This window comes from Ursus maritimus, unplaced genomic scaffold (assembly GCF_017311325.1).
Source record: "Ursus maritimus isolate PB19 unplaced genomic scaffold, ASM1731132v1 scaffold_46, whole genome shotgun sequence".
Classification (NCBI taxonomy): Eukaryota; Metazoa; Chordata; class Mammalia; order Carnivora; family Ursidae; genus Ursus; species Ursus maritimus.
Genome location: NW_024426619.1, coordinates 152,925 through 165,987, shown reverse-complemented (window position 1 = coordinate 165,987; position 13,063 = coordinate 152,925). Strand labels below are relative to the sequence as shown.

The window sequence follows — 13,063 nt, the reverse complement described above, 5'->3', positions numbered from 1 at the left end:
TCAGCAGACCACATGCCGACTCAATAACCTCCTCATGGAAGTTTTCACTTCCTGGTTGCGAAGGGTATAAATCACAGGATTCATTAATGGAAAGATCACAGTATGGAAAAAGGAAACTACCTTGTCACCTGGCAAGGCCCTGAAGGGGCGAATGTAGATGAAAATAGCAGGTCCAAACATGAGAAGTATAATGACATGAGTGGTGCATGTGGACAGTGCTTTGCTCTTCCCTTCAGAAGCAGACCCACGTACATGGCAGAGGATGACGGCGTAGGAAGACAAAAGCCCAAGGAAGCACAGGAGGGTGAGCAGGCTGCTGTTGGAGACCATCAGAAGCTCCACCACAAAAGTGTCTGTGCAGGCCAGATTGATGACCTGTGGCACATCACAGAAGTTATCCAGCTGGTTTGGGCCACAGAAGGGCAAGCAGAGGATGAGGGCCACCTGGATAATGGAGTAGATAAAGCCTCCAAGCCACAGCGCCAACAGCAAGGCATGGCAGGCTCTAGGGTTCATGACAGTTGAATAGTGTAGAGGCCGACAGATGGCAATGTAGCAGTCAAAAGCCATCACAACAAGGAGTAATCCTTCCCCTCCTCCAAGGAAGTGCAAGAAAAAGAGCTGAGTGATGCAACCCCTGTAGGAGATTACCTTCTTCTCAGAAAGAAAGTCCACCAGCATCCTAGGAGCTACAATGAAGGAATAGGATGCATCCAGGAAGGCCAAGTTGCCCAGAAAGAAGTAGAGGGGGGCTGTGAGGCCAGGGTCTGATCTGATGGTGAGGATGATGAGGAAATTTCCAGGGAGGATGATGAGATAGAAAATTAAAACAGCTCAAAGACCAGGAGCTGAATATCTCGAGATTGGGTCAGACCAAGAAGGATGAATTCTTTCACCACTGTGCTGTTGTCATTTTCCATCTCCTCTGCCTGCAGTACATCAGAGAGTAGAAAGTTTATTTCCATCTCTAGCATCTAGATCATAGTTCTTTTCAAACTAAAAGGAGCATGTGCCACATCTGTCATACTTCCCCACAACCAAAGAAATCTTTTCTGCCCATTATTCTTCTACATTTCTATCTGCCAACACCCTGGTTTGAAGCCACACTCTTCTGCTTCTTCAGTTCTGTGCTTCTATTTAACTGTTCTCTCACCTGGGACTCTGCAATGCCCCTGCCCCGGACTTGTTTATGATTTGCATGAGGCAAAAGGAAATGTCTCTGAGAAAAAACTTAATCTCAGTTATTAAGTTCTTCAGGTTTTTATTTGAATGGGAGTTAAGGTGAGGATTGATAGCAAAGAGGAAGGGCAGAATTTTTTAAGGTGACAGAAACATTCCATATCTTGACTATAATGGTTGCAAGTGTCTGTTCTTTCACCAAAATTTACTAAACTATACAGAAATTGTTACATTTACTCTATGCAAATTATACCTCAGGAATGCTGACTTAAAAAGTTTTTTTAAAAACCTGCTTATTTGAAATATTTCCTTTTCCTCTATAGAATATCAACCCATCCATGTGGTCTAAGTAAAAATAAAAAAAGTCCTGATTATTCTGGAGAAATTAAGATCTGAGGCTTATCTGTACAGTGGCCTCTAAATTGAGAATGTGGTCACCTAACACACATGATAATTTAGTGGCATGAAAATAATAATAGAATTTCTATACATATATTATTATATCCCATTCTATGAAGCTAAATTTTGAAAGTTGTATACTTTACACAGAATCATGGTATAATTGAATGTAAATATATAAATAAAATATAGATATTGCTTGTGCATGTTCAAAATGGTTTATTACTGAAATGAAAAATTTAAAAAGCTTGAAGACATTTGAACTAGAGCAAAATATTAGTGATTTAAAACAATATTTCACAGGGGCACCTGGGTAGCACAGTCAGTTAAGCATCTGATTCTTGGTTTCTGTTCCAGTCATGATCTCCAGGTCGTGAGATTAAGCCCTGCATCAGACTCTGCACTCAGCGGAGTCTTCTTGAGATTCTCCCTCCCTATCTTCCTGTGCCCCTCCAACTCATGCTATTTCTCTATCTCTCTCAAATAAATAAATAAATAAATCTTTAAAAACAAAAAACAATATTTCACATGCTTTCAGTTACATGGTACCCTCGTTTTTAAATAGCGTTGTGGAATATGGAGTGTGGAGAGGAGGGCAAGAAGGATCCACAAACTAAATGTAAGATGAGACAGAATGAAAGAGGGAAAGAAGGAAGAGAAACGCAATAAAATCCCAAATCAAGAAACCAAAGGAAGTTTTTATAATAGCACATCTATTAAAAACAAAAATACATGCTTTTTATGTCTAAACCTAAATAGACTAATTAGTAACAGAGATTTCCATGTATAATCTAAATTGAAAATTATGAAAGAGCTACTTTACATCACCAAGGCAGATATATGTGTGCACGCGCGCGCACACACACGTTCCTAAGCAAAACTAAAGCACAAAAATTTACAAATGGCACCATCCAAATCATTTTTCTTCCTTTCTTTTTTCTTTCCTTTCTTTCCTTCCTTCCTTCCTTTCTTTTTTTTACTTAAGTATTCATTGGCTTCAATATTTATCATTCCTTCTGTGCATAAACCTGCTGTTAGCACAATGAGTCAGAAATCCCTCTCCACTTAACTCCTAAGTAGTGTGCTTCCTGTACACTATTACACAGTGGTTATTTCATAGTCTTTCAAACACTGATGCTGTCTTTAAGACATCAAAAGGGGGGGGATGTGCCCTGGTGGCTCAGTCGCTTAAGCATCTGCCTTCCACTCAGTTCATGATCCCAGAGTCCTGGGATCGAGCCCTGCATCAGGCCCCCTTAAAAAAAAAAAGAAAGAAAATTTTAACATAACATAATAAAAAATATTTAAAAAAAAAGAAAACTTAAAGTACCTCTAAGGTTAAAAGCTGCAGGCTCTTCCACTGTAGCTTGTGTTTTATTTTCCATCATAAACTTCTGTTCTTCTATTAATTCTTTAACAGATGGGATTCATTACTATCTGACATCCATCACTTCTCTCAGTTAATATGTGGTATGTAAATATAACACCAAGTATTAACATCCTCAAGACAGCTGGTATTTTAACAAAGGTTTTGCATATCCCCCAATAAAGTAATTTTAAATATTGAGAAGAACTAAAGATATACTATTGAGAACAGATAAAAGGTGTTGCTGTAACACTGAATTCAGACCTCATATATTAGTCTATTTCTACTATAATTCTGACCACTGTATTCCATGACAGTAAATGCCACACCTGAAGAATTGTAATATGTCTCCATTTATTCCTTCTTTCTATTCTTCATAAATATAAAGATAAAAACATTTACTTCTCTAGCAACCCAAAACTACTCTCACACAGCAGACATCAACTCTTAATGGAAGAAACAATTACTGATTATTCCTACCTTTGTTCTTAAATATCTCTTCTCACACAGCAGCCTCATACACATTGAAATGCATAGCCAATTTGTGATGCAATGGAGAATGTACTTTGGGAATTTGAAGGCTAACAAACCTATGGAATGCTTTCAATGGGAATTATTAGAATGCCAACAAGATATAATCAAAGATTAGACTTTAGATTTGTTAGGTACAGATATTCAAATATAAATCAATTAAACAGACACTGTCACTTCTGGGATTTAAAATCAACATTCCATCAGTGACAGAGACAATGGAATGGCAAGCATATTTATTAGGTCTCAGTGAGTAGAAACCACAGGAAATTATTTTATATTTTACACTGCAATTCAAAAAGAGAAAAATAGTATAAATGATACAAAATCATTGCTACATCTAGGGAAAAATATTGTGGTCAAGTAGGTGGCAAATATGTTAGATTCGACATATTTCTGGTGACAAAAAGATAGGCAAAGACGAAATAAATGATGCTCACACAGTCCCCTTTACATAGTCCTTCCATGGAGAGAAGATGTTCTCCTAAATAGATCACACAGTCCCCTTTACATAGTCCTCCCATGGAGAGAAGATGTTCTCCTAAATAGACCCTATTATACCCTTGGTATTTGTGGTTTTCACTTTAGACATAATTGTTTCCTATGCTCTGCTAAAGCAATAATGAAGAACTATTTTTTTCAACTAAATATTATACAGAAGAAAAATAATTAAAAGTCATGTAGTAGAAGGCAACATCATTTCAATTTTAGATTTGATTTTCTTTTAAAGAGAAAGATTTTCAAACTATTTTAAAAAAATTAAAATACTAAACATAAAATGTTTTCTTAAAGAATACAGTGCACAATCAAAGACATTTCATCCTCATACAATGATAGTAGGGGACTTTAACACCCCAGTTACATCGATGGACAGATCATCCCAACAGAGTATCAACAAGGAAAACAGTAGTTCTGGGTGGCACATTGGACCAGATGGATTTAACAGACACGTTCAGAACATCCCATCCTAAAACAGCAGAATACACATTCTTTTCAACTGCACACAGAACATTCTCCAGAATAGATCATATATTAGGCCACAAAACAAGTTTCAACAAATCTAAAAAAATCAGTCATAGCATGCATATTTTCTGACCAAAACAGCATAAAGCTAGAAATCAACCACAAGAAAAAATCTGGAAAGACACATATACATGGAAGTTAAATTACATGCTAATAAGGAATGGGACAACCAAGAAATCAGAGAAGAAATCACAAATTATATGGAAACAAATGAAAATGAAAACACAACAGTCCAAAATCTTTGGGAGGCAGCAAAAGTGGTTTTAAGAGGAAAGTTTATAGCAATACAGACCCACATCAAGAAGTAAGGAAAACCTCAAATAAACAACCTAACTTAACACCTAAATGACCTAGAAAAAGAACAACAAACAAAACCCAAACCCAGCAAAAGAAAGGAAGTAATAAAGATTAGAGCAGAAACAAATAATACAGAAACTGAAAAAAAAAAAAAGATCAATGAAAGCAGGAGTTGATTCTTTGAAAAGATCAACAAAATTGATAAATCTCTAGCCAGACTCATCAAAAAGAGAGGGAGAAAGGACCCAAATAAATAAAATCACTAATGAAGAGCAGAAATAGCAACTAACACCACAGAAATACAAAGGATTGTAGCAGAATATTATTAAAACCCATATGCCACAAATTGGACAACTTAAAAGAAATGGATAAATTGTTAAAAGCATATAACACACCAAAACTAAAGCAGGAAGGAATAGAAAATTTGCACATTACCAGCAATAAAGCTGAATCAGTAATCAAAAAACTACCCACCCAAAAAAAGTCCAGGACCAGACAGCTTCACAAATTCTACCAAAAATGTATATCTATTCTATTAATATCTAATAATATCTGTTAGTATCTATCCTTCTCTATTTCAAAAAATAGAAGAGGAAGAAAACTTCCAAAATCCTTCTATGCTGCCAGACACCAAAACCAAATAAAGATACCACAAAAAAAGAGAACTCCAGGCCAATCTCTCTCATGAATATAGATGCAAAAATCCTCAAAAAATATTAGCAAACCGAATCCAACAATACATTTTAAAAAATCATACACCACAATCCAGTGGGATTTAGTCCCAGGATGCAAGGATGGTTTAATAGTCACAAAACAATCAGCAATGATATGTCACATCAACAAGAAAAAGGATAAAAACCATATGTGAGAGAAGAATCCATCAAAATCCTAGAGGAGAACACAGACAGCAACCTCTTTGACCTTGGCTACAGCAACTTCTTGCTAGACACATCTCCAACAACAAGAGAAACAAAAGGAAAAGTGAACTATTGGGACTTCATCAAGATAAAACCTTTTGCACAGCAAAGGAAACAGTCAACAAAAGTAAAAGGCAACCTACAAAATGGGAGAAGATATTTGAAAATGTCTTATTAGGTAAAGGGCTAGTATCCAAAATCTACAAAGAACTTATCAAACTCAACATCCAAAGAACAAATAATCCAATAAAGAAATGGGCAGAAGACATAAACAGACATTTCTCCAAAGAAGACATACAAATGGCTAACAAGCATATGAAAAAAATGCTCAACATCACTTGGCATCAGGGAAATACAAATCACAACCATAGTAAGATACCAGCTCACACCTGTCACCATGGCTAGCATTAACAACCCAGGAAACAACAGATATTGGTAAGGATGTGGAGAAAGGGGAACCCTCTTACACTATTGGTGGGAATGCAAACTGGTGCAGGCACTCTAGAAAACAGTATGGAAGTTCCTCAAAAAGTTAAAAATAGAATTACTATATGACCCAGCAATTGCACTACTTGGTATTTATCCAAAGGATACAAAAATACTGATTCAAAAGGGCACATGCACCCCAATGCTTATAGCAGCACTATCAACAATAGCCAAATTATGGAAAGAGCCCAAATGTCCATGGACTGATGAATGGATAAAGAAGAATGTACACACACACAATGGAATATTACTCAGCCATCAAAAAGATGAAATCTTGCCATTTACAACAAGTGGATGGAACTAGAATGTATTATGTTAAGTGAAATGTCAGTCAGAGAAAGAAAAATACCATATGATTTCACTCTTATGTGGAATTTAAGAAAGAAAACAGATGGGGGCACCTGGGTGTCTCAGTTGGTTAAGCATCTGACTCTTGATTTCAGCTCAGGTCATGATCTCAGGGTCCTGCAGTTGAGCCTTGCTACAGGCTCCCTGCTCAACGGGGATCTGCTTGTCTCCCTCTCCCTCTACCCCTCCCCCTACTTGTTCTCTCTCTCTCTCTTAAATAAATAAACCTTAGAAGGAAGGAAGGAAGAAAAGAAAAGAGAGAAGAAAAGAAAAGAGAAAAGAAAAGAAAAAAGAAAAAGGAAAGAAAGAAAGAAGGAAAGAAAACAGATGAACATAGGGGAAGGAAAGAAAAAAATAGAATAAGATAAAAACAGAGAGGGGGCCAAACCATAAGAGACTCTTAACATTGTTTAGAGAATAAACTGAGGGATGCTGGAGGGGAGGTGGGTGGGGAGATGAGCTAAATGGGTGGCATTTGTTGTGATGAGCACTGAGTGTTATATGTAAGTGATGAATCACTAAATTCTACTCCTGAAGCCAATACTACACTATCTGTTAACAAATTTGAATTAAATTTTAAAAAATACAATGTCCATATATAAGTGGACCCATGTAATTTAAACCAGTGTTGTTTAAGGGTCAACTGTATAATTTCATAAAGACATATCTTGAAGTAACAAAAATGATAATGTAACTAAGAATAAATCTAATAAATAATTGGTTTCCTAAAACAAACAAACAAACAATGCAATATGGGCAGAAAACTCCCCATTTTGGAGTATGTTGCAGTCTATTGCCACCAAAGACTAAAAGGTGAGGTTTTTTCCATAACCATACATAGACACAATGAGGGACCTTGCCTCCTAATGTTTGGCACAACACTCATAATTAACCTGATGGTCTAAACTAGTTCTCAGAAAAAGGAGCACCTAGGTGGTTAAGCGTCTGCCTTTGGCTCAGGTCATGATCCTGGAGTCCTGGGACCCCTGTCAAGCTCCCTGCTCAGTGGGGAGTCTATTTCTCCTCTCCCTCAGCTCCCCCCTCCCCCCACTGCTTGTGCTCTCTCTCGCTTTTGCTCACTCTCTCTCTCTCAAATAAATAAAATCTTAAATAAATAAACAAACAGACTAGTTCTTAGAATGGAGACTTCTTATTCTGCTGGGAAAAATTTATCATTTTAAACAGTCTTAGAAACTAAAATCATGAACCAATTTTCCTTATAGAGTCAGCAATGTAGCACTAAATGTGGCAAAAAAAAAAAAAAAAGGTTCCTGTTCCTGGGGACTTTACATTCAAATGCATGGAGAAGACATTAAACAAACACACCAGAAAGGAAATAACCTGATAGTGGTGAGTGCTACAATAAAAATATAAGTGTGATATACTGGAAAGGGATGGGGGAAGAGGCTGCTGTGCTAGGTGAGCTGGCCAGGGAGAGCCTTTCTGAACAGGTGGCATTTCAAGAGATATCTGAATGTCTGGAATAATCCCACTATGTGAAGATTTAAAGAAAGAGCCAATAGAAGGCCACAAAGCAGGAAGAGGATGGTGCACTAAAAAGCAGAAAGGAGGAGGACAAAGCAGAAAGGCCACTGTGGCAAAAGAGTAGTGACCAAATAGAAAAAACCCAAAAACATAGGCAAGATAGAGAGGAAGGACCAGATATAGATCAAATGGCAACTGGTCATCATTCTATTTAAGATGTTATAAATAGAGGAGTGCCAATACCTGATTGACATTTTTAAAAGATTATTCTGGTTACTAGTAAAGAATGGGCTTAGAAGGCAAGAGTGGAAGCAAGGGAACCAGTTAGGGAGCATTTGACGTACTGTAGACAAGAGATGATGGTAGGTTAAGCTAGGAGGTGGAACAGGAGATGGAGGGACAATTGTATATCAAAGATATGTTTTGGGGAAATAGTCAAGGGGAAAAGAATGGGATTAAGGGGCATAGAGCATATTCCAAAGGTAATGATAATACCCTTATTTAAAAAAAAGTTGATAGGTGTGCCTGGATTTGTATTCTTATAATTTCTTTTTAAAAATTTTTTATTTAGGGGCGCCTGGGTGGCTCAGTTGTTAAACATCTGCCTTCTCCCTGGCTCAGGGCATGATCCCGGCATTCTGCGATTGAGCCCCACATCAGGCTTCTCCGCTGGGAGCCTGCTGCTTCCTCTCCCACTCCCCCTGCTTGTGTTCCGTCTCTCGCTCTCTCTCTCTCTGTCAAATAAATACATAAATAAAATCTTTAAAAAAACATAAATAATTTTTTAAATTTAAATTCAGTTTAGTTAACATATAGTACATTATTAGTTTCAGGGATAGAATTTAGTGATTCATCAGTTGCATGTAACACCCAGTGCCCATTACATCAAGTGCCCTCCTTAATGACCATCACCCAGTTACCCCATCTCCCCACCCACTTCCCCTCCAGCAACCATCAGTTTGTTTCCTGTAATTAAGAGTCTCTCTGTTTTTATCATTTTTTTCTTCCCTTCCCCTATGTTCATGTGTTTTGTTTCTTAAATTCCATATATGAGTGAAATCATACGATATTTGTCTTTCTCTGACTGACTTATTTCATTTAGCATAATACCCTCTAGTTCCATCCATATTGTTGCACATGACAAGATTTCATTCTCTTTGATGGATGAGTATGTGTGTGTGTGTGTGTCCATTCATCTGTCGATGGACATCTGGACTCTCTTCATATTTTGGCTATTGTGGACATTGCTGCTATAAACATTAGGGTGCATGTGCCCCTTTGAATCACTGTGTTTGTATCCTTCGGATAAATAGCAAGCAGTGTAATTGCTGGGACATAGGGTAGTTCTATTTTTAACTTTCTGAGGAACTTCCATACTGTTTTCGAGAGTGGCTGCACCAGTTTGCATTTCCACCAACAGTGTAAGAAGGTTCCCCTTCCTCTGCATTGTTGTCAACACCTGCTGTTTCCTGGGTTAGTCATTGTGACAGGTGAGAGGTGGTATCTCATTGTGGTTTTGATTTCCCTGATGCTAAGTGATGTTGAGCATTTTTTCATGTGTCTGTTAGCCATTTGTATGTCTTCTTTGGAGGAATGTCTGTTCATGTCTTCTGCCCATTTCTTGACTGGATTTTTGGCTTTGTTGGGTATTGAATTTGGTAAGTAGTTTATAGATTTTGGATACTAGCCCTTTGTCTGATATGTCATTTGCAAGTATCTTCTCCCATTCTATCAGTTGCCTTTTAGTTTTGTTGACTGTTTCCTTTGCTGTGCGAATGCTTTTAATAATAAATATTAGAGCAGAAATCAGTAATAGAGAAATCAAAAAAAATAGAACAGATCAATGGAATTAGGAGCTGGTTCTTTGAAAGAATTAATAAGACCAATAACCCCCTAGCCAGACTTACCAAAAAGAAAAGAGAAAGAACCCAAATAAAATCATGAATGAAGGAGGAGAAATCACCACCAATACAAAAAAAATACAATTATAAGAGAATGTTATGAGGAACTATATGCTAATAAATTGGGCAATCTAGAAGAAATGGATAAATTCCTAGAAACATAGAAACAACCAAAACTGAAACTTCAAGGAAGAAATAGAAAACCTGAACAGACTCAAAACCAGCAAAGAAACTGAAGTAATAATCAAAAATCTCCCAACGAATAAGAGTCCAGGGCCTGATAGCTTCCCAGGGGAATTTTACCAAACGTTTAAAGCAGAATTAATACCTATTCTTCTGAAGCTGTTCCAAAAAAATAGAAATGGAGGGAAAACTTCCAAACTCATTTTATGAGCCCATAATTACCTTGATTCCAAAACCAGACAAAGACTCCTCTACAAAGGAGAATTACAGACCAATATCCCTGATGAACATGGATGCAAAAATATATCATTATAATTTCTATGCTTAGCATATCTCTTTAATAGATAATAAGACTCCATAAATAATAAAAGAAGTGCTATAACGAAATTTTATTTAGTTGAGTAAAAAACTGAGAGAAAGTTTATAATAATTGCTTCCTATGTCATTTCTAGAAGACAAAGTCTGTTACTAAAGTTGTAATTAAATGATTGAAGTACAAGTCCTAGAAAGGTCAATTAAGAAAGATAAAACTTTTAATCACTACAATCTGAGTTGAAGAAGAGGAAAGAAGGTATATACTAATTTTATCTTTGCTCATAACGTGGACCTAAGAGATATTGCCTAAAAATTCCAGAAATGGTTTTATTATATGATATAAATATAAACCCCGGAAAGGTGCTAATATGGTAGTCACTCACCACATGTGACTATTGAGCTCTTGAAATGTGGCTATAACCTGAGGAAATTAATCTTAAATTTTATTAGTTAAAATTTTAAAAGGCACATGTAGCCAATGTATTGGATAGCACAGCTCTAGAATAATATAAGAGCCTTTACTCATTTAACTTAACAGTCCTTCCAATCTATCTGCTATTTTTCATTTTAACCTTTTTGTTTTTTCAGTGTTCTGGAGTGTCACCCAAACCTACAACAGGCTTTATGTGAGAAAGAAACTTCTGATGTGTAACACCAAAGAAATTTTTCTGTCATTTCTATGGTGTAACCTATCAAAACTGGTAACAACCCAAAGTTAAAAGTAAATCCGCATCCTCATCATCTTCTAGAGAAATATAAGGACTACTACACTTAACTCCAATCATACAACTCTTAACTTATGTAAATATTATTTCCATGAACTTTGGTTCTTAACATTTTTCTAGACTTCAGAAGTTTGTTGTCACTCTTGGTAGTTAATACAGTAGACGTTTGTTTAGATTTATCACATACTTGCCATTCTTTTTCTGTCACCTCAAATCTCCTAGCTGGGATCACTTTCTTGTTTCAAGTATATCCTATGAAATTTCTCTTAGTTGATTGTTTGCGAGTGCAAAACTTGTTTCTGTTTTTCTAAGGAGTTTTTATTTTATTCTTACAGAGTTGATAATTATTTTATCTCTGAATATTGAATATAATTCATCATCAGTTTACATTTTTGCTGTTAAAGCAATCTGCTGTTAACTGCCTTTCCCTAGAGAGTAATCTCTGCTTTTGTATTCAGATACTTTCAACATCTGCTGAGTTGTCTTTATGGATTTTATGATGTGTCTCAATGTGTGTTTTTAGAAGTTTTTCCCACAAATATTTTGGTGGGGTCCTTGAGTATGGAGATTAGTGTCTTTTGTTGGTTTGGGAAAATTTTCAGCTTTACGTCTTCAGAATTGCCTCTGCCACCTATCCTCTCCTCCAGGAACTCTGAACTTCCAGTTCTCAATGTCTCTTACCCTCTGTTTCATTCTTTCTATCCATTTTGTTTCTGCCCTGCATTGTCGGTAATTTACCCAGATCTATATTCTAGATTCCTGTTTCTCTCTGAATGTGTCTAATTTGCATTGAGACACATCTGAAGGATTTTTTAACTGAATCTAAGTTCTCTTTGTTTTTCATATAATTTTCCTATTTGTTTTATAGTGTCCTCCTCCTTTTTCATATTTCCAGCCCTTTTTTTATTTCTTGAAAAATACTAAATGTATGCAATTTATATTCTGTGATTCTTTTGTGCTTTCAGTTCTTCTTTCTGTTGTTCTTCTGGCTCTTGCTCCAGAGCCTTGCTGTCTTGTGTGATCACTGATGTCAGACTGTAAGCTTATTTCTTATCTGTAGAATACTTTAAGTCCTGGAATAATGGCAGCATCCACCATAGGGTATTTGTAGTTCCTTCTATCAAGAGGCATTACATCTCTGGAATCAGACACTGTGAATAAAATTATCAGCTAGCAGTGATTCAGACAACTCAATAGTATAAATTCAAACTCAAAATACATGTGTGATTCCACTTACAGTTTATAATTCTTTCTTCTCTTTTTAGCCTTTCAGGTGGTGATTTTTTTAAAACTCTATTTCACCATTACCCTGAGAATATATCTTCTGAGATCTCAGCTTGTTGTGGAGGATTTCCTTGTGAGTGCCCTGGGCTTTGTTACCTATGCATCTCTGTCTCTACCATCAACACAGTGGCCTTAAAAACAGATCACAAATTTTCACAATAAAAGCTGATTTCTAGTCAGCATTTATTTCTCTGAGTTCCCAGTTTCATTTGATTTCTCAATATTTTACATCGCCTTTTTTTTTTTTTTGGCTAGCTAATCAAAGTATTTCAAAAAATGTTATCCAACATGTATATTTGTTTTTAGTGACAGGTTCTGTAAAGCTCTCCAATATGCCACCAGGTGGAAATGGAATGCAGCTCTCTCGTTTCTGTGTTACCGAGGCATGTGGCACTTCATACTGTTCAATCATGCAAATCATCACATCAGTTTCAGTCTTAGATGTAGTTTTAATATGTTTAATATTCAGTATCCACCTTTCTGTCCTTTTTCAGTCTCCTTTCTCAGTCTTCGTGACTGAATGATTTATTGATAGTTTCTTCAAGAAGTTCTTGGAAACAACATTCCCAGAATTCTGTTTAATGTTTGAAACAGTTGGTAGCCTTTTAAATTAAATGCCACTTT

The 13,063-nt window shown here is 36.3% G+C and overlaps 1 protein-coding gene across 1 annotated transcript; it reads right to left on the bottom strand.

Moving 5' to 3' along the window:
- Positions 1–1,060, bottom strand: LOC103680920 (olfactory receptor 4N2-like). The gene is given in 2 exon segments (XM_008710434.2): positions 1–836; positions 839–1,060. Coding segments are annotated over 2 exon segments (972 nt in total). The 5' UTR covers positions 975–1,060.
- Positions 1,061–13,063: the final 12,003 nt, after the last annotated feature.